The sequence below is a fragment of the Trichechus manatus genome, unplaced genomic scaffold (assembly GCF_000243295.1).
Source record: "Trichechus manatus latirostris isolate Lorelei unplaced genomic scaffold, TriManLat1.0 scaffold00232, whole genome shotgun sequence".
NCBI lineage: Eukaryota > Metazoa > Chordata > Mammalia > Sirenia > Trichechidae > Trichechus > Trichechus manatus.
In genome coordinates, this window is record NW_004444168.1 from 2,239,912 (window position 1) to 2,262,695 (window position 22,784).

At 41.6% G+C, this 22,784-nt stretch overlaps 1 protein-coding gene across 5 annotated transcripts; it reads right to left on the bottom strand.

Moving 5' to 3' along the window:
* Positions 1-322: 322 nt before the first annotated feature.
* LOC101353454 (tripartite motif-containing protein 5-like) lies at positions 323-17,292 on the bottom strand. 5 transcript variants are annotated; one of them, XM_023743015.1, is made up of 9 exons: positions 17,103-17,292; positions 14,254-14,395; positions 13,627-14,123; positions 12,938-13,033; positions 10,456-10,686; positions 5,951-5,973; positions 4,658-4,758; positions 4,367-4,393; positions 331-4,098 (listed from the first exon to the last, which is right to left on the bottom strand). In XM_023743015.1, exons 3-9 carry the CDS (start codon positions 14,047-14,049, stop codon positions 3,530-3,532), a joined length of 1,470 nt encoding a protein of 489 aa, XP_023598783.1. In that variant the 5' UTR covers positions 14,050-14,123; positions 14,254-14,395; positions 17,103-17,292; the 3' UTR covers positions 331-3,529. The 5 variants fall into 5 exon arrangements, with proteins under 5 accessions (XP_023598784.1, XP_023598783.1, XP_023598782.1 ...); XM_023743014.1 differs by having other exon boundaries at positions 17,096-17,292; XM_023743016.1 differs by lacking the exon at positions 14,254-14,395 and having other exon boundaries at positions 323-3,301; positions 13,627-14,206; positions 17,096-17,291.
* Between the last annotated feature and the right edge of the window lie 5,492 nt (positions 17,293-22,784).

A 22,784-nucleotide genomic window follows, 5' to 3' on the forward strand; every position in this document is an offset into this window, starting at 1 on the left:
CAAAGGATATTCCCAGCACATCACCTCTTCTCACCCCATTTTAGTTATCAGTAATGAACCAGTTTCCATTTATAATTTTGTTTGTGCTATCTTTGTCTTGTTTAGATTTGTGCAAAATGATCACATTCTCTTTCTACCATAAATTATTTTAGTATATTTTATTTACTATTATATTCTTTCAGAGGGACCATAATTTGGAGACAAGAAGGGGATAACTCCCCAAACCTGAAAGTCTTGGACTGACTTGAAGTACACATGCTACTGCAGCGGCCCCCACCTCTAACACCAGCTGTGGTACTTTGATAGTGAAAGGCTCAGAGGGAAGGGGTAGGCTCAGGGAAGTGGAGAAACTACTAAAAGGGCCAAATAATCCAACACAGCCTGGAGACTTTCGGATTCCAAGCCTCATCGATGAAGCCCCAGCCCATCTGTTAGTGTAGACTAAGATTTTTCTAACTCAGCAGTGTCAAGCAGCTTCAACTGTTTAATGAGCAGCAAGACACGAGGACTCTGAAAACGTAAGGGCACAGATGCCAACTATTAAAGCATCTGTTTACTCTAGCTTTATTTTACAACATACTAAACTCCAAAAATGCAGTCTTATCCCATGGTAAATATAAATATTCTAAATTGTATGAGTTTTATTAACAATGACCATTTGGTATAATAGCATCTTTGATGAAAAGATAACATATGTATCTACTATGAGGGTGTTTTCCCCCCATAACCTGAAGACAACGAGTTTTGTTATTATGTCGCCAATATTCTCTGGACCAACTGAAAGCACTTACCAAACCAAACCCATTGCCTTCAAGTCAATTCTGACTCATAGCAACCCTATAGGACAAAGAACTTCCCCAAAAGCTGTAAATCTTTATAGAAGCAGACTGCCATATATTCTTCCACAGAGCGGCTGGTGGGTTGGAACAGCCATCCTTTCAGTTAGCAGTGAAGGGCTTTAACCACTGTGTACCAGTAGCCCTCAGTGGAAAACCAACACTGAGCAGAAAAATTATGCTGCACTTCCCACCCCAGGGGGACTAGATGAGTCATCTGGACTCAGAGGGTGCATAGATCAGGACAGGAACAGTGGCGGTGAGGAGGCGTTGTGGGTACTGAGATACAAAAGATCTGAGGTTAGACAACAAGGAGAAAATAGGAGTCAGGATCAAGAGATTGCCCAGTTGTCCACAGGCAAAATGAAAGGTCACTGGAATCCCAAACCCATGTAGATCTGTGTCACTATTCAATGAGGATCTCAGGTCCCCAGATTAAGACGCTCCTGATGATGACTCTAAGAACCTCTGCCTGTACATTGTCCATGGATGATCCTGCAGGCTGAAGACTCCTTATCACCTGGGATTCTCCTGAGCTCACGCAAGCATCCTACTGTGGACACACACCTGCCTAATTAATGCCTCATCAGTCCTTGTGTTCTTGTTAGTTGTCATCAAGTCAGTTCAACTCATGGCAACCTTATGTATAACAGAGTGAAACACTATCCGGTCCTGTGCTGTCTTCATGATCGATGGTATGTTTTAGCCTATTGTTACGGCAATTGCGTCAATCCATCTCACTGAGGGTCTCCCTCATTTTTGCTCAGGAATACAAAATGATGTAATTGCCACTGAGAGCTTACAAGGATGGGGGAGGAGAAACCTCTAGCACTGATACCTGGGTGGAGAGCAAACCTACATATGGTACACACTGGACTTTTGAGTCCAGGACGCTTTCTCTCACCTCTGTGAAGAGGGATTATAACTGAAACCAACTTACAGGCTTCATATTCTTTTCAGCAGAGAGCTTCATTTCTTGGGCCAGGAGATACTACTAAAAATAGGATGCCCCTCAGTGTGCAGATCTCTTCTGTTGTATATGTAACCTATATATACATGCATACACATTCAGGTTTTTACATCCTTGTAACCAGCTTTTCATCCTTAGGTGGGAACTGGGCATTCAAGTGAATGAAAAGATATGAATATCCCTGGAGAAATCTTGTCAATAATTCAAGGGAGCAGAGATTGTTCCTAGTGAATGAGTGTCTCAGTCAATGTAGTAATGCAGGGGCCAGAATGCAGGGGCTAAAGGGAAAATGTACAGGAATCAATTTCCCCTGGTTTCCTTGGATGAGTGCTGATATAGGAGTATGTCTATACACACAGAAAGAGACTGGAAATATCCAACGTGGAATTCCTTCTTTCCTGAAACCCCAAAGGGTTTCCGAGGTCACACATAGGTAGGCAAGTTGAGAATTCCTGTAGCCAAGCAGGGACCAGATTAGAATTACTTGGCTAAGCAGTCCATTATTTACATTTTTCCTGGTTGATAATTCATTTGGGAAAGAATTCAAATAAAAATGCCAAAAGACATGGGGATACCACGAAGCCATGCGTGAACATCCACTGCAGAAACAATTCCTCACCTGTCTCACTGAAAGAAGAGAACAGGCTTTTCTTCATTCCTAGGAACTACCATAGCAGTCAATTAAAAGCAGGGCTGGCTTAGTCTTGGCAGTAGTGTCAGGGACGTGAAAAATACATTTTCAGAAGAACCAGCTATGGTTTCCCTGAAGACACAAACCTGTTCCATGGGACGTTGTTGTTGACACAGCATATATTTTTTAGTAATAAGTAGAGCAAAACTTTATTGAAAGTGGATAAACTTATATAAGTGCTTTACATTTAATGATATTTATTTTTTCACAATGATATTAAGTATTAGGTGCAGCTTTATACCAAAACTATTTTGAGAAAATAAACACAGTCACTTGGTAACGTATTCAAGGTTACACCGCTACTGAATGGAGAGACAGGATTTGAACTCAGACAGTCTGGACACAAAACCTCTACTCTTGATACATATATTATTTGTGGTCTTTTTCCTTAACTCCTTTATGAATATGGATATCATGGGTAAACTGACAGAATCCTGTAGACTCATTCTTTAGTGAATGACTACGATACTCTGTTCCCATCAAGTCGATTCTGACTCACAGCAACCCCATGAAACAGAGTAGAACTGCCCCATAGGGTTTTCAAGGCTGCAGTTTTTACAGAAGAAAACTGCCACATCTCTCTCATGTGAAGCTGCTGGTGGATTTGAAACGTCGACCTTTTGGTTAGCAGCCAAGTACTTTAACCACTGTGCCACCAGGGCTCCTTAATGACTCCCATACATGGTCTTTAATAATACAGAAGTATTTGAAAAGCTTTGCCTCATCTTCTTAGGTCAGTGGCAGAGGAAATGAGTGAACGAAGAGTGGGTGGATGTGATACCCAAATGACAACAGTCATTTTTCCTAGGGAATGTGGAAAATGATAAATTTGCATTATTTCCTAATGCAGACAAAACATTGGAAAGAATAAGACACAAGGAAAATTGTATATTCTATTGAAGAGTGAATGATGTTTAAAAGGAAAGAAGAGTGGCAAGAAAGAGAGTCAGAGTGGTACAGATGAGCTGAGGTTCAGAAGAGGTACCACAGGGCAAGGCTACTGCACAAAAATGGATGAGCGTATAAGACAGTTCAAGAGTTTGGTAAACAAAGGGACATGGGTAATGTACATTTCACAGAACTGAAGTATGGATAGGCAGGCTTAGGAAGGCCACACTTAGAGAATTTGTAGATGAGAGACCCGTGGTATGTGACATTAAAAAAAGACAAAGAGTCAGCATCACAGTCTAGGAAAATGCCAACACGACGGGGAGGAACAGTCAGAGAGAGGGTCAAGATCAAAGCATGTTTCGAAGATGAATTCTCGAAAGTATTATATGTAGATCCATTCTGTAACCATATAACCCAGTAGCCACACTGAGGGCTGTATCTAGAATAAAAATTTTTATGATTAGCATATGTAGCATGCATGCCGTAATCTCTAAAATATATCCCCAGGATCCAATCAGTTTTGTCAGACACATCGACTTCCCAGTAATGTTTCCCTGCCGTAATACATGGGAAGCCCAGGACACCATAATTACTGTAAACGGTAGTAGGCAAGTGACTGATACATATCCAATCGGGCACCAATTTCATTTGTCTCTGATCATTAGAAATGGTCACGGCATTAGGCATCATTGGATCCAGTCTCAAGTGCACTGTAGGAAAATAACAGGATCAGATGAAAGATATAAGTTAGGATTATTTGTGACATTAAGAGAGGGATTTTGAGAAGAACATGAGAGGGAATTGAAAAAAAACCTTGTTCAGGGTCATAGGGAGAGGGAGAACACTGGGGAAATGTAATATGTAGGTGGGCATTGGATAAGGATACATGGATATCAAAGAGTGAGACCTACTAGAGAACACGTAATTACAAAAGGTGGTAAGAATGGGTGGCTTGAAGATACTGTGATTTCTCCTTACCCCAGTAGCATCGGGCATCTGTCAGCTCTGAAATGACAAAAGATACCATGATATTGAATATAAGCAAAAGAGTCAGCACTGACATCTGTCTTCTTTCCAGATTGAGACGGGACTATGATGAGACAATGAATTTATGACTGAGAGGAACAGACACCTAACCATTCCCCTTTAAATATGACCACATTATGAGCAAACACTATTTCTCCTCCTGCAACTTCTCTGCACCCTGTCTCCCATTTAGCCCTTGCCGCCAAGAATCCCACACCACACCCTTCCCCTGACTCTCCTCACCTCTAAACACTTGCAGCATCTCCTTCAGATCTGGAGCTTGGAAAACTCTACTTTGTTTCTTGGGAATAGTTTTTGTCCTCTTCACAGTGCAGATCTCACTCCTAGGGAAGACAAAAGTTGACTCCCTCACCTCTGACTTTATGTCCCTCCAACACTATTGGCTTCCTCTCTTTCTACCCTATTGATACTCCTGAAGAACCCTTGATCCCTTGAGAGTCTGAGAGGGGAGAAAGGAGACAACTGGCACTAGGCCAGAAGACATGTGCTCATGTCTACCTTATCACTTACTCTTTGTAAGACCTTGGGAAGGTTCACCTCTCAGTAGTATAGTTTCTTTAATCCTTCTTTCTCTACCTCCTAGAAATCATATGAAATTATATGAAATAATGGATTAAAAAAAAACACTTTGTGATACCTTTACAAAATAAAGTTTAATGTGTAGAAAAGTCATTGCCATGGATGTGAGTTCCCAGGGAAATGGTCAGAAAGTAAGCTTACAGAACCTGGCTCCTTGGGATTTGGGACATATGAAGTATGGCAATCCTATCTGATGAGGCCCAATAGTCTTCAAAGTCTGTTTCTCCAGTAGGAAGGCCCTTACAATAACATTTGAGGTTTCAGGTTCTCTGGGGGAAAAGTTACAAACACTTGGGAGGGGAGAAATTATGAACACCAACCAAACTAATAGTGGTCTGAAAATCATTTGTAACGAACTTGATGCCTTCAAGTATTGTGCTTTGTTGGACACAAGGGGGCTACCTTGCCATACAGGCTTCTAAGGTAGGAGACCAAGATTGATCAATTGTTCTTATCAGGGCCAAAATACTATTCCCTTAGTCTGGAGTCTGTTTTTGAAAATCTACAGGAAAAATACAAAGAATGTGTCAGCATGGACATTTCTGGGGACTTAGTAGATAAACAGAATAGGAACTTCCTATGAAAAGGCAAGCACCAATGAAATATGAGAACTGGAACCAGAACTGGATGCAGAGACATAGGTGATAAACATGAGTGAAGTCACAGGGGTCTGATACTGCAGCATCTTATCCCTATGACCCCTACTGGCCCAACTCTGTGACCTCCTACCACACAAATTCTTTACCATAGAATCTGGTTCATTCTCAATAGTTATGGAACAGTCAAACCTGATTTATGACTGGAAATTTAAGATAAAACTACATCCAAATTTTCCTGTTTGGAGATTTTTCATTCTTCTTGATCACCACACAACTTTCACGGTTACAAATGTCTCTTCACAGCACAAAAGGATCATTCCTGTTCACCCAAACGTACCTTTTTATAATGTTATTCACATCCTAGGGAGAGGGGAGAAAACTTTGAGTCAAGGAATGATAGGTCCTCCCCATTTACAACACTTCATCTCACGCCCAACAATCCCTGATGTGACAGAAATAAAGAAATGGTCCCAGAGTGAGGGCCAATACATACAAGTAAAGCCCAGGGTGACCATCAATGAGGACTCATGAGAGGTTGTCAGATTCCTTAAAATGTAGAAATAGCTTTGACCCTTGTAGAAATACTGGAAGAAGCTTCCAATACTAGGTGGAATACATTTATAAGAAAAACAAAAGGCCCATCATTCTGTTTTTATCCCAAATGTATATGGTAGGTAAACCCAAAAACCAAACCCGTTGCCGTTGAGTCGATTCTGACTCATAGCAACCCTACACGACACAGGAGAACTTCCCAACAGGGTTTCCAAGGAGCTCCTGGTGGATTTGAACTGTCAACCTTTTGGTTAGCAGCCGTAGCTCTTAACCACTACACCACCAGGGTTTCCATATGGTAGGTACCTCACATGAAATGACTGGAATAATACTTTGTTCTTTCATTTATTGAATACACATACAAATTGAAACACTATTATTTGCTATGTATTATACTAGGCTTTAGGAGCTCTGGTGGCACAATGGTGAAGCGATTAGCTACTAACTGAAAAGTTGGTGGTTTGAACGCACCAGCTGCTCCGTGGGAGGAGAGACCTGGTGATCTGCTCCCAGAAAGATTTCAGCCTAGGAAACCCTATAGGGCAGTTCTACTTTCTAGGGTTGCTATGAGTCGGAATTGACTCAATGGCACACAATATAACAACATACTAGGCTTTGGAGAATCAAAGATGAGTAATTAATAATACCAGGCCTATAAAACTTTCATGGTTCTTGCTGAGGATACAAGCAAACAAGTATATTTACACAGGTATTCCTCAAGCCTTGTTCTTCTCATTCTGTACACTAACTATAAGTGACCTCATCTATTCCTCTAAATTCATCACACACATATGTGCTGCTAATTCCAATTCTCTATTTTTTTTCTCGGATTTGTCTCTTAAATGCAGGCTAATATATTTAGTAGTGAAGAAGCTACAATGACCAGAAAATTCAGAGTGTCTAACACCTAAATCACTGCTCATCAACCATGTTGTCTCCTCTCTTATACTCCAATGTCTGTAATGTTACCAAGTCCACTTATTTACTGTCCTAAAAACTACAATATCCTACCCTAAACTCCAATGTCTACCAACTCAGATTAGTCGACATCCTTAACTGCTTTTAGCCATCTGCTCTTCTTCAATGTCACAGATGCTGTTTAATTTGTTTGAAGAGATATATACCAATATATTTAATCTCCTTTACTGTACTCTCCATCTTTCATGTAACCAAAGACTAGGTCAACAGTGTCTTTCACAGAACATATGTTTTTAATTTTAATTAAGTCCAACTTAAATCAATTTTTTTTCTTTCATGAATCATACTTTTTGTCTCGTATCTAAAAATTCATCACCTATATTTTATCCTATGTTATTTTATAGAAGGTCTACCTCTTGGGGTTTTAAATTAAGGTCTGCGATCCAATATTGAGTTAACTTTTGTGGAAGGTGTTTAAGATCAGTGTCTAGATTTATTTAGTTTTTCAGCCACATACTGGAGAAAATATTTGTAAAAACACAAATCTGATAAAGGACTTGTACTCCAAATATGCAAAGAACTCCTAAAACTCAACAACAACAACAAAAAAAACAGACAAGCCAATTTAAAAATTAGGCAAAAGATCTGAACAGATACTTCCCCAAAGACAATACACATATGGCAAGTAAGCATATGAAAAAATGCTCAACATCATATGTCCTTAGGGAATTGCAAATTAAAACAACAAATGCCACTACACACCTACTAAAACGGCTAACATCCAAAACACTTACAATACCAAATGTGGGTGAGGATGTGGAGCAACAGAAACTCCCACTCACTGCAAGTAGAAATGCAAAATAACATAGCCACTCTCAAAGACAGTTTCTTACAAAGCTAAACACAGTCTTACTATACAAGTCAGCAATCATATTCCTAGGTATTTATCCAAATGAGATGAACATGTACGCTTACACAAAAACATGAACATGATTTTTATAGCAGCTTTATTCATAATTTATTCATAATTGCTGCTATTCATAACTGTTTGGTTGGAAACAACCAAGATGCTCTTCAGTAGATGAATGAATAAACAAAGGTATACCACATGCTGTTGAGTTGTTGTGGGCCGTCAAGTCATTTCCAACATATAGCCACCCTATAGGATATAGTAGAACTGTCCCAACAACACCATAGGGTTTTCTAGGCTGAAATCTTACAGGAGAAGATCGCCAGGTCTTTTCTCCCGTGGAGTGGCTAGTGGGTTCGAACTGCCAACCTTTCAATTAGCAGTCAAGTGCTTAAGCATTGTGTCACCAGAGCTCCTTGATACTTCATGTAATGGAATATTATTCAGTGATAAAAAGATATGTGCTATTAAGCTGCAAAAAGACATGAAACAACCTTAACTGCATATTGGTAAGTGAAAGCAGCCAGTCTGAAAAGGCGACATACTGTATAATTCCAACTATATGACATTTTGGAAAAGGCAAAACTATAGAGAATTTAAAAAGGTAAGTGGTATCCAGGGGCCCATTAGAGAAAGGGATAAAAAAGAAAACATACCAAATTGTACATTTAAATATGTGTTGTTTACTATATGTCAATTATACTTCCATGAAGTGGTTTAAAAGAAAAAAATGGAAAGGCCTAAATGGGCCTAGGTCTAGAGTGCCTTATTAGCTCTTCAGGTGATTCTGATATACAACAAATCTGGGAATATCTTTTCTAGGGTAAAAGGAGTCCTGGTGGCGCAGTGGTTAACTGCTTGGCTGCGAACCAAAAGGTCGAGGTTCGTACCCACCAGCCACTCCGTGAGAGAATCACGTGACAATCTGCTTCAATAAAAATTTACAGCCTTGGAAACCCTATGAAGAAGTTCTACTCTGTCCTTTAGGGTCACTATGAGTCAGAATTAAACTTGACAGTAATGGGTTTCATTTGGTTTTCTAAGGTAATCTGCCAAAAAAAAAAAAACGACAAGGACAAATGGCAAGGGGGCTGAAGAAAAAGCTGACAGGACAGGAATTCCAGTTTTAGCTAAGTGAGATCAGCAGACTCTTGACCAAAAAAGTTAATATACGGCTAGACAAAACTGACATCAGCAACCATTTCAATATCTTAGGCATACATAATCTGAGAATCATTAAATCTTGAAAAATTGCTGAACTTCTGGTAAGATCAGTGAGAATATCTGGTGTTTTGACTTCAGGCTGTTCCCATCAGCCCATCAGCCCCCCTCCAACTCAGATGATGCAGAGATTCTCTTAGGTGAGGGAAGGCAATGAGGATGAGAAGCTTCTCTGCCACAGTCAAAGGGGACTCATTCGAGTTGTAGCACTGGAAAAATCCATACAGTGGTGTTGTTGATGGCAATCTCAGGGGTAGGTGAATGGGATAGGTCAATAACTCTACTAGTCTATTGCTGTAGTCATCGTTGGGACAAGTATATTCCTGTTTGAGCCTTCATGCATACCCAATGGTGAATAGAGAAGGGTCAGACCACCCACATAACACTGGTCAATGCTAATGATGTACATATATGCATAGGAGACTGAAATTACCCAGCAGAGATGAAAAGCTATGCCATATTTGAAAATGGCCTGAACTTTGAATGTGCTCCCCTACCCAAAGACAGATCCATCAGGGGAGAACAGAAGCCTTACTGCCTTGTTGTGGTTGAGCATAACTACAGTTTGTGTTGAATGGTTGGCCAATGGTACATTGACATCAGGCTTAAAAAAGACATTGAATCCAGGCTTAAAAAGTACACTCATTTTTCTTTTTTCCTTGAACTGAGTAGAGATATCATTAGTTATGCCTCCTGGGGAGGTCAGATACCAAAAACTTAGCCCGCAGAATAACTAACCAAGGAATCCAATTGAATTTTAAAGAAGAAATAATATCAATCCTTCACAATTTTTTTTTTTTTAAAGAGAGGAGAGGATAAATCCCAACTAGGTTTATGTGTATAAAAGGGAGGGTAAAAAAAAACAAAACAAAAAAACTCCTGAAACCCAAAGAGCTTTTGTTTATCTGTGACTAAGCAGCATGAACAGGTGTCTGACAAATACTCAACACAAGATCACAGATAATGGGCTTAGTGAATAACACTAGATACAATGGATCTTCTCTCCACGGCCAAATTTTTGCACTACCCTTCATAATTTAATGATAATTGAGTTTTCGCTCAGTATTCATGCATTAGTTATTCCTATTACCTCTGACGTGAAAGCAGGGAAGCGGCACTGCAGGGCCAATGAAACTTTAGTGTTGTCACCAGAAGGAGCCAATAACAGAGAAGAGAAGAAAACTTAAGTCCTCATTTTCCCTGAATCTCAGATGCGGGAGGGGCACCTTCCCAACTCTTACCTGCAGCATCTCTACTGAGGACGCCTGCAATCGACGCTCCAGATCTGAGATGAGCTCTTCCACCAACTGGCTCTTCTGGGCCAGTTCACTCTCATCCTCTATCAGGTTATACATAACATTCTCCTCGTCTTGCTGCAGCTTTTGTAGCTCGCTCTGCTCCTCACTGTCCAGAATATCTCTCAGCTGACTAAACTGTGCTTGGACATTTTGTCTCTCACTCTGTATCTGATCCTTTAGGGATGAGAAAGAGAGAGGCAGTCAGTCTATCTGGCAGAGGGCTTACTGCAAGGAGCTGGGAGCCAGGAAGAGAACTACTGTCTCTGGGGAGTTCTCACAGGTAGGGGAGATAGAAGCAGGGGAACAATTCTTGAGGAAACTGCTTTACTTTTTTCCTTCCTCATATCCTAAAACAAAGACCACAAGTCAGCCTTACTGAGGCCCACCCTGAGCCAAAACGAAATATGTGGGTGAGGCTTAGTTTTCACATAGCTGCCCAAAACACTCATGCCTCCCTGCATTACTCACCACCTCCCCACAGCCCTACCCCCAGCACAATGTGGTAGTCTGAGGTTGGAATCATGGCCCATGCCCCATAACTTCCCTTAGAGGAGTCATAGCCTCAAACAGCATGACAGTAATGGACACAGGATTCACCAAGCTTCCTCACTAGAGACTCCTTCTATATCTCAAACTCCAAATATCTTTATTCATACAACCATTTTGGAAAATGACATGGCACTTTCTTAAAAAGCTAGAAATAGAAATACCATACCTTCTAGCAAACCCATTCCTAGGGATATATCCTAGAGAAATAAGAGCTGTCACACAAATAGACATACGTACACTCAGGTTCATTACAGCATTATTCACAATAGCAAAAAAAGATGGAAACAACCTAAGTGCCCATCAACAGACAAATGGATAAGCAAACTATGGTACATACACACAATGGGGTACTACACAATGATAAACAAAAATAATGAATCTGTGAAACATCTCACAACATGGATGAATCTGGAAGGCATTATGCTGAGTGAAATAAGTTGATCACAAAAGGACAAATACTGTAGCAGACCACTATTATAAAAATTCATGAAAAGGTTTACCAACAGAAGGAAACACTCTGATGGTTACAAGGGAGAGGAGGGGTGGGGAGGGAAAAACACTAACTAGATAGTAGATAAGTGGTAACTTTGGTGAAGGGTAAGACAGTACACAATACTGGGGAGGAAGTCAGCACAACCTGACCAGGTCAAAGTCATAGAAACTTCACAGACACATCCAAATGCCCTGAGGGATCGAGCTACTGGGCTGACGGCTGGGGATCATGGTCTCGGGGGACACCTAGCTCAAATGGCATAACAGTCTATAAAGAAAATGTTCTACATCTGACTGTGGTGAGTACTGTCTGGGGTCTTAAAAGCCTGCAAGTGGCCATCTAAGATACTGGTCCCATCCTCGCTGGAGACTGACGAAAACTGAAGACACAAGGGAAAGACTAGTCCAAAGGACTAATGGACCACAACTACCACAACCTCCACCAGACTGAGCCTAGAACAACTAGATAGTGCCTAGTTACCACCACTGACTGCTCTGGCAGGGATCACAATACAGGGTCCTGGGCAGAGCGGGTGAAAAATGTAGAACAAAATTCAAATTCACAAAAAAGAAAAAGAAAAAAAGACCAGGCTTGCTGGTCTGGTACAGACTGGAGAAACCCCAAGAGTAAGGCCTCCAGACACCCTTTTAACTCAGTACTGAAGTCACTGTGAGGTTCAGCCTTCAGTCAAACATTAAACAGGTCTATAGGGCTAACAATAACACACGTGTGGAACATGCCTCGTAGTTCAATCATGTATATGACACTAATGGGCACACCGACCCAAAAGCAAAGAAGGCAGGAAGGGACAGGAAAACTGGAACGAATGGAAACAGGGAACCCGGGGTGGAGAAGGGGAGAGTGTTGACACACTGCACGGTTGGCAACCAATGCCACAAAACAATTTGTGTATTAACTGTTTAATGAGAAACTAATTTGCTCTGTAAAATTTCACCTAAAGCACAATTAAAATATACATATATATATGTATCTGTGCTCATTTGTGACATATCCACTCTTCTGCCCCATCCATGATCAGGGGAGAGATGAAGAAGTTGTTGTGTGCCACTGAGTCAATTCTGACTCACAGAAACCCTACAGGACAAAGAAGAACTGCACTATAGGGTTTCCTAAGCTGTAATCTTTATGGGAACAGATGGTGAGGTCTTTTCTCCGAGGAGCGGCTGGTGGGTTTGAACCGCCGACGTCTCAGTTAGCAGCCAAGCACCTTAACCATTGCACCACAGGGGCTTCTAGATGAAGAAGAGGACTGATCAAATGCTTTCCATCCAGACTAGTTTACTGTCAGGGAATAAAGAGGAAAAGGCCTTCTTGGGACTAGGACCCTGCCCAGAACTCCCTCAAGAGGAAATCTCCCACTACCTTCCAGGAAGCCCTCTCTTCTCTGATGTCAGCTCCCAACTTCTCAGCTTCCTTCTGCATCATCCTCAGCCTTTCAAGGGCTGTCTTGAGTTTTGCCTGTAAAAAACAGAATCATATCAGAGTTAAGCTATGAGCTTTCTTAGTGCTTGGATACAAGATAAATTAAGGCAGGTATCTGGCTGCTCTCAGAAGAAACTAGTTTGCAGAAGCTGTGAGGCTGTCAATTAGAATCTATGACTTAGAAGAAAACCTGAGGATGTAAATATATTAAGACCCAGGTGATCGAAGTCACTTGTGTCTCATCAAAAGTAGCCTGATTTTCTCTAATCCTAGAAAAAGAACCTGATCCTGCAGCAAGGAAAGTCCTTTTCTCTTGAAGCAGTAAGTTCCCCAGCTGCCCTATAGCTGTGGCAATCAAAGTTTAATCTGGCCACCAAATCTCCACCCATCCAGCAGAAGATATAAAATTATCTACTTCTGGCAAAGAGTCTATACTGTGGATTTATTCATTATTTAAATGATTGGAATACACAAAAATATCCTTCAGGCCTCAGGAGGTGAGCATAACGTATGGAAAGAAACAGCAAGTCTCAGGTGTATCTTGACAAAGTAATTAAAGTAGGGTAGAAAGTAGAAATTCCCATCAGGTAACATTTTCTGCCTTGTCTTCTTCCATTCTGGTCTCTCACCTGGTTCTCCTGGGCAACCTCCTCCACAAGGAATGTGTGATGACCATGGTGTTCCTGAGACCGCTCACAAAGCCAGCAAATAACCTTCCCGTCCTCCTTACAGAACAGCAGAAGTTTCTCTCCATGGCGGTTACAGACATCTCTCTTCTGCTCCTCCTTCAAGCTCACTTTGACCTCCCTGAGTTTCTCCACTATGTTAGCTAGATGCCGATTAGGCCTTATGTTGTCAGGCTGGTAGCTGATGCGGCACATAGGGCAGGTGCTCTCCCCTTCTGAGCTAATCATGGATGTCTTATTGTTCACAGTGATACAGGCTTGGCAGAAGCTGTGGCCACAGTTTAGGCTTAGGGGTTCTCTCAGAAGCTCCAGGCAGATGGGGCATGTCACCTCTTCCTGTAGGTTCGCTATGATTGCTGATGCCATTGCTACTCTTTTCTGGCTTCTTTCTGTCCTGACTCTGGAGGCTCTCCTTGCTCACAGACTCCTGGGTAGCTGGGCTGGTTGATAGGGGCAGGTTAAGAAACGCAAGAATAAGAAGGATATGACTGTGTAGAAATCAAGGGCAGGTCGAGACCAGATACTAAAATACAAAAAAGAGAAGAGAAACAAGGAAAGAAGTTCATTTACCTGTGCTTTTACTCTCAGTTCATGTCACATAGCAAATTCCATCCTTTCTGTGCAAGGATTTTTATTTTCCTTTACTTTCACTGGAGAGAAGAAAAACTTGAGGCCCTTCCTATGAAGATCCTTGTGAGACCCACCATCAATCCTGTTGATATTTCACATGCCAAATAAATCCTTAATAAGAAAAGCACCAAACCCACTGATATTTCAGGACTTTCACACTTGATCTTTACTCAGCATGGAATATTTGGCCTAATATCAGTATTACTCACTCTTACTCTACAGTCTGGAGCCCTGGTGGTGCAGTGGTTAAGAGATCGGCTGCTAACCAAAAGGTCGGCAGTTCAAATCAACCAGCCACTCCTTGGAAACCCTATGGGTAGTTCTGCTCTGTCCTATAAGATCTCTGTGAGTTGGAATTGACTCGACAACAACAGGTTTGGTTTGGGTTATTTACTACAGTCAACTCTCCCTTTGTAAGTCCTCTTATCAGAAGGGCCCACTCTGACTACCTTCTCTAAAGCATAACCAATTCCATGACTTGCTGTACATTTGCAATGATTTATTTTCACTACACAATATACTTAGTGGTCCACCAAATTCATAATATACTCTTTAGCCACTCCTTAGAGTCTAGGACTAAGTGTGCCCCACATTAATGACTTTCTCCCCAAAGAGCTCTACCTCTCTGGCTAACATGTTTCAAAGAAGTTATTCTGTAACACACGGTCATTTCAATAAGCTACCCCTAGTCTCATCCCTCTCTCATATTTAGTTCCTCAGAAAATCCTGTGTATGCTTCCTTCAAATTAGGTTCCAGTCACCTGCATCTCTTACCTGTATTCTGGGAATAGTTACCCCACTGGCCTCTCTCATACTATCATTGGCCTCCCACAGTCAGCTCTCATCACTGTTCAGACACCATCAGGGTGTCACTCCTCTTCTCACACACATGCCATCCAGAGTGAAGCCTGTCTTTATAATGGCCTAGGTCAGCCCAGGTTACAACACCTCCCACTGCCTCAGCCCTCTAAGCCCACCTCTTCCTCCTCTCCCAGCACATTCCTCTCTAACCCACACTGGCCTCTGTATGTTCCTTGATCACTCAGGGCAAAAATCCATTTTAGAGCTTTTAAATCCCTCATTTTCTGAAAGCTGTTTCAAAATCACCTTCCCACACTGACCTCTAACCTGAAAACTATTACAAATTGCAAAGCCCATCATCAAAGCCCTAACAAGTCCTTTTGGTTTGTTGCTGTTGTTTGCTTTAATTTTTATCCCATAGTAATTGTCACCCTTTTTTATACTATATTAATTATTTTCTGTTTGTTTACTTTCTCTTTCCTCCCATCTAGGAATATAATCTTTTCTAAGTTGCTGTTTGGTGCCACGGAGTTGGCTCCGACTCATAGTGACCTCATGTATAACAGAACAAAATATTAGCCAGGCTTGTGCCATCCTCACAATCCTTGCTATGTTTGATCCCATTATTGAAGCCACTGTCAATCCACCAAATTGAAGGACTCCCTATTTTCTGCTGACCCTCTAATTTAACAAGTATGATGTCCTTCTCCAGCAACTGGTCTCTCCTGATGACATGCCCAAAGTAAGTGAGACGAAGTCTTGCCATTCTTGCTTCCTTGTGTAGGTAGTTAATATTTACTGTATGTTGAATGCATATTAATTATAATATTATCACCCCAGCAGCATGCTTTGTTCTTTAAATTAAGTGAAAAATATTCAAAAATAATTAAATCCATTTCCTCCTAAGCACTGGATCCTATGATAGCCCCTGAGAAAACAATTATCTAGCAGATATAGACTTTATCTAAGTGGAAGGCACAGACTCATGGGTAAATAGTCACCTTGACTTCTGAAAAGTGGGAGGAAAAGAAAGTATACATGAGAATATAAGTAATGAAAGGATTAAGGTGCAAAGTGCTACAGGTGACATTTAGGTGGGGCTCTTTCTGAGAAAGCTGAAACTTCCTTAGCTCAGAGCAAGAGAAAATGAGGTAATAAATAATGCAAAGGTGAGTCTAAGAATGATGAAGAAGTTCTAATGATGACAGGACATCCGAGTGTCATGAGGGGCTACTGAGGTAAAAGTTGGCAAGGGCACTCGGGGAGGAGCAGGTTCCCTGTGTCTGGATGACATGCCTGTTGTTGTGTGCTGTCCGGTCTATTCTGACTCATATCAACCCCATGGGACACAGTAGAACTGCCCCATAGGGTTTCCTGGGCTATAATCTTTACAGGAGATCATCAGGTCTTTTCTCTCCTGGAGCTGCTGGAGGTTTCAAATTGCTGACCTTTTGGTTAGCAATCTAGGGGTTTAGCCATTGTGCCACCAGGGCTCCTTCCAGGCAGGCGTAGGGGCTGGCAATTTAACAGAAGGATTGTGGAGAGCAGGGCACATATAACCAAGAGAGGAGGGAAAGGACTAGCCCCTAAGACTCTCTTCTTTCTCTCATGGGCTCTCATCTCTGCTGGCCCCGACTAGGAGCCTGGGCTTTCACACAGGGGAAAACAGGGTCTCCACTTCACAGGCTTCTCTTGGGGAAAGTGGGAAAAGGACTTTCTGCCTCTGAAAAAGAGGCTTCTAGCTGCACTCAGCAAGATGCAAATACTACAGAATAAGAAGAGGATGGGGGAAGATTCAGTCTGGAGATATAATGGCCCCTTCAGGAAAAAACAAGGCCCTTCACTTCTTCAAACCCCCCTTCTTTCAGGGCCGCCCCTCCCTCATGCTCAATCAGCCCTTCAGTTGGCCCCAGGAGTGGGAAGCCTGGAAACGCCCTTTTGTTCCCTTCGGAGCAGCTTTAGGACCATAAATAAAACTCACCACACACATTTAACTTTTCTTTCAGAAGCTTCCGACCGTCTGCCTCCACAAACCGCTCCACGCTCCTTCAGTCCCGCATGGAGAAGTCCAGATTCAGGGTAGAACAGAGAAAGCAGGACAAGGGCTCCCGTGGTCGGAAATTACAAGGCAAAAGAAGAGCCAGAACTTCACAAAGGAGTTTTCACAGAGAAGCTGAGAAACGAAAGTTAAATTCTTACAGGCAGGAAAGAAAACAATGCGGAAGAGAAACGTAGAACCAATGAGAGGCCGCCACTAAGACCCCTGGGGAAAGGGTAATGCTTTAATGTGTTCTGGTGCCTGGGCCAGCCATGTACCCAGTGACTACATTGTTATTCCTATCCAATTGTATTACACCCCCAATTTTGTCTCTACAAACTCGAACCTCCCCTCAGGTCCAGAGTTCTATCTGCTCCCTACCATCGCCTAGGAATTGTTTAGTGAATCTTTTCAAAAACAGTTATTTTTAATAACTTTTTTCCTCTTTTCCCTGCATCCCTAGGGAAAAGCCTGGTAATTGTATATCACCATTCAGAAAGTATAACTGGAACATTTTACATTTCCTGCACATGCTTTCTTGCCCCGTTTTCCATCTTGTTCTTGTTCTGACTGCATGTTCTGATGGTGCAGCTACAAGATGGGGGCGCCTCCATAACAGGCTCCTGACTGACACTGTGGGGCCTTCAATCTTCACACTTTGATGTGAGAGATAGAAAGTACTGAGAGATCAATTTGTATAGCAATAAAGTGGAGATATTTTGATATCATTTGTGACCAACAGAATAATAACCAACCCTGGCTTTAAAACTTTTTTTACTAAGTTCTATCTCTGAGGCAGGAACTGATAACATATTGGCATTAATTGCTACAGTTCCATTTTCTTGGTATGAATAGTTTGTTCTATCAATTAAGAAACTCATGGTGTTTTTCAAGTTTAATGAGCTTGTTGTCATTGCGTGCTGTTGAGTAGATTCTAACTCATAGTGACCCTACAGCAGAGCAGAACTGCCCCATTGGGTTTCCCAGGAGCCCTGTGGGTGCAGTGGTTAAAAGCTTGGCTGCTAACCAAAAGGTCGGCAATTCGAATCCACCAGCTACTCCTTGGATGCCCTATGGGGCAGTTCTACTCTGTCCTATAGGGTTGCTGTGAATCAGAATTAACTTGACAGAAAAGCTTTTGTTTAATCTTTACGGGAGCAGATGGCTGGGTCTTTGGCCGTGCTACTAGTGGGTTCCAATCGCTGACCTTTCCGTTAGCAGCCGAGGGTTTTAACCATTGTGCCACCAGGGCTTATCTCAACTTTATACACATTGTATCAATATCAACATCCTGGTTGTGATATTATACTATAGTCTTAGAAAATGGTACCTTGGGAGAAACTGGGCAAAGGTACAAGACATCTCTTTGAACTATTTCTCACAAATCATGTTAATCCACAATTATCTCAAATTTTTAAGAAATAGAAAAGTTGTCAGTTGTGAAGATTCTTCTTTTGGGTACAAATGTTCCTCTGATTTTGCCTCCTCCGCTGAGATGTGCTTCTGTGTAACCACCATGGCCCAGGCAGAAGGCATGACTTAAGTGTGATGCATTCAGGGATCTGTATATTTTCAAGGGACTGGACTTGGAGCTCAAGGGAGATGACTGAACAGAGAAGAGGCTGCAGAAATAGGCAGGGGTTCTCTCATCAAGACTCCTTTCTACAGGCAGAGAGCTCAGGATTTCTCTACAGGTTAATGAAGCCACTACACATTTACAAGTACAAAGAGTAAATGTATCAGCTTTCCCAGATACCTCTGGCTTTAAACTCATCATGTTTCCTCTGTCCTGAAGCAAGGCAGCAGGACTATCTTCTCTGCTGGGCCCCGACTGCACAACTCACCCAGAAGGCTGCACCTTCAAAATACCACTGCCTTATGGATTTTGCAAACTTATAATTTTGTACATCCTTTCATTATTATGGAAACCCTGGTGGTGTAATGGTTAAGTGCTACAGCTGCTGACTAATGGGTCAGCAGTTTGAATCCGCCAGGAGCTCCTTGGAAACGCTATGGGGCAGTTCTATCTACTCCATCCTATAGGGTTGATACGAGTCGGAATTGACTCGACAACGGGTTTCATTCTTATGTTACTATCAAGTTGGTTTGTTTCTTCCTGAGTGTGAGACATTTTTATTTTTCACAAAACTATTTATTTTAGTGATTCTATAGCTTATTGGCAGAGTTGTATAACAATAAAAATTAGTTATCAGTAATGAACCACTTTTCATTCACAATCTTATTAGTCATTTGTGCTACCTTTTGTCTTGCTTAGATTTATTATAAAATGATTACATTCTCCTTCTACCGTAATTTATTTTAGTATCTTTTATTTGCTATTATACTCATTCAAAGAGCAACTCCACTATATGTAAGGAGACAATATGGAGACAGGAAGGGTCTGGGAAAACTCCCCATATCTCCCTTGCCCAACTTTGCAGATCACATGCTACAGCAGTTGCCTCCACCTGTGACGCCAGCTGGCGGTAGTTGGAAAGTGCAAGACTCAGGTGGAAGGGGCAGGCTCAAGGCAGAGGGGAAAACGCTGTTAAGGCTAACACATCCACCAGAGCCTTAGGATTTTCAGACTCAAAGCTCCGTAGATGCAGTTCCAGCCCCATCAATTAGGGAAGGCAACTAAGGTATTTTGAAGGCAGCGGTGCAGTGTCATCGGTTCCTTAATGAATAGAATGGTCTGAGGCCTCTGAGAACAAGTGAGGGCACAGACGCCACTTGTAAAGCATCATCAGTTCACTTTACCTTTTCTATAACATTTTAAACACCAAAAACGCACTCATGTTCCACATTAAATATTCTAAAATTGTCTGAGTTTGCTAAAAATGACAACTTGGCCTAATGGCATGTTTGGCGGAAAGATATCTTTAGCTTTCTACTATGGGGGATTCTGCCTCCCCACCCCCCAATAATCAGAAGACAATATGAACTTTTTTTTAAGTTTCCAATATTCTCAGCAACAACCAAAAACGCTTAGGGCCTATGAATGTACCAGCAGGCCCTCAGTGGCAAAGCAAACCTGAGAAGAAAAACGATACTCTACTTTCCCACTCAAGGAAAACTAGATGACAGTCACTAGAGCTGGGAGGGTTCCTCCCTTAAGAGAGGCATGGTGGGGAAGAAATGGTCTGTGGATGCTGAGATAAAAAACAGACTTGAGATTGGACAACATGGAGAGAATAAGTCAGGATCAACAGACTACCCAGCATCGTTCTCAGGGAAAATGGAAGGTTATTGGAATCTCAAGCCAACAATTAGATTCCGTGTTACTCTTCCAATGTGGATCTCAGGTTCCCAAATTGATAAATTTCTGATCATCATATGGTGATAGTTCTTTGTAATGCTGCCTGCACAACATCCATGGATAATTCTGCAGGTTGAAGGACCCTTATGTGTTGAGGTACTCTTGAACTCACTCAAACTTCCCACTGTGGACATACACCTGCTTACTTAATGGCCTAGCACAATCTAAGACCCCAGGAGCACAAAGACAGCAAGATTGCTACAGAGGTTCAGAGGTGATTGGGGTGGGGGTGAAGGACTAGAATTGATCCCTAAGTGAAAAGTCAATCCACATTTGATATCCACTGGATATTAGTACAGGACCCCTTCTTGGCCTTTACCTGAGAAGAAGGAGTGTAACTGGAAGCAACTTAAAGGTTTCATATTCTTTTCAGGAAAGGGCTTCATTTCTGCAGTCAGGAGGCTCTGATAAAAAGATGCTCCTCGGTGTGTAGATCTTGTATGTTGTATATACAAACTCAGGTCTGATTTTCTTGTAACCAGTTACTTATCCAGGACTGGGGGACTAGACATTCATGTAAATGAGAGATGTGACTGTCCTTGGAGAGTCGTTCGTCAATAATGCAATAGAATGCAGATTGTTCATAGGGTGTCAGATCCTCAGTCAGTGCAGCGATTGGTCACCAGAATGCAGGTGTCAAAGAAAAAATATATAGGAATGCATTTCCCCCAGTTTCCCTGGATGAGTGCCAGACATAGAGTTGTGTGTATATACATAGTGTGAGATACCAGAAATATCCAACATAGAATCCTTTCCTCACCAAAAATCACCCACGTGAGGAAGGTGGGAATTCCTGTGACCAAACAGGTACCAAAACAGCGCTTGACCAAATAGTTCATTATTTTTGTTTTCTTCAGCTCAGAACTCAGCTGGTGAAGTTAGAAATAAAAATACCAAAAGCCGTGAGGATACCACCAAGCCCTCCATGGACATCCACGACAGAAACGTTTCCCTTCCTGTCTCACTGAAGGAGGATAACAGGCTTTCTTCATTCATATGAACTTGTGGGGATATATGCCGTTTAAACATGGCTGCACTATTGACAACTGCAGCCCCCACAGGCCTCTATGCTGCACAGCATGTTGAGACTTGTCTCTAACATGTTGAGACTTGTCACGATTTGTTTTCCCAAACCTATTGTCCCTTTACTGATTGGCTTGTTTACCTGAATTCCTTCTCCCTTGCCCACACCCAAAGCGCATTGTTTTGTTAATTGCTTTATTGCTTGCTGTACTGACTATAAATAAACTCCTGGGACTGAAGCGGGGTCGACTCCTCAGAGTAACCCTCCTGGCCCCACTTCTCTGTAAGAGTTGTGGCATGGTTACTGTCTCCGCCGCTTGCTGCGACAGATGGTGTCCCGTGTGAGGAGCTGCGACATGAACTACCATAGCCTGTCACATCACTGCAAAAGCTGAGGCTGACCAGGGCAAATGAAACACTTACCTACACCGTTGTTGGGAAAGCCCACAGAGTACTCCTTATACTTCCTGTATTCCCTGTGAATAATATCGAAAAAAAAAAACTCGGCCAAAAAAAAAAAAAAAACCGATTTCCAAAGAACAGAATTACTGCAGAAATAGGAAAGAGTATCAAATCAACTTTTAATTAGTATGTTCAGCTAACCAGGCTATTACGAATATAAAATAAGACTAATTAGCTACAAAGACAGTAAGAACAAAGACGTTTTACAATACTGAAATATTTATTTTACAAGTAGGTAAGAATTTTAAAAATCTTTCAATTCTTTAATCAAGCAATTCTATTTCTTAGCAAAGGCAGTACTTTTAAAAGTAAATTAATAGTGTTCTTAAAATCATTTATTTAGTCATAGAGAAAGAGAGTCTTAAAAATATTAATGGACGCCATTCTGGATCACTCTTATGTGGTAGGAAGTAGAGAAACTTATTTAAAACATTCTATTGTTTAATTTTCACAATACCCATCAGGTTAGTTTCATTACGATTTTTTCACAAATGAGAAAGTGAATTCCACAGGATTTAGTTTACTCGATAAAGATCAGTATGTGGCAACAGCAGAATTATAATAAAATTCTAACTGTGATTTCATATATATATAAACCCAAACCAAACCAAACCCACTGCCGTCGTCGAGAAGATTGCGACTCAGCAACTCTATAGGACAGAGTAGAACTGCTCCATAGGACTTCCAAGGAGCACCTGGTGGATTCGAACTGCTGACCTTTTGGTTAGCAGCTGAGCTCTTAACCACTGCCCCATAAGGGCTCCATATATAGAGAGATATATTCCTTCAGTGTGCTTATTCTACAGTAGAATCATATTATTTTAATTA

Coding starts and splice junctions, on each gene's coding strand:
- LOC101353454 (XM_023743015.1), bottom strand. CDS start 14,049: ATGGCATCAGCAATCATAGCGAACCTACAGGAAGAGGTGACATGCCCC. Junction 13,034..13,626: donor AGGTTGCCCAGGAGAACCAG/GTGAGAGACCAG, acceptor TGTTTTTTACAG/GCAAAACTCAAGACAGCCCT. Junction 4,394..4,657: donor GATGCTGCAAGTGTTTAGAG/GTGAGGAGAGTC, acceptor TTGTCATTTCAG/AGCTGACAGATGCCCGATGC.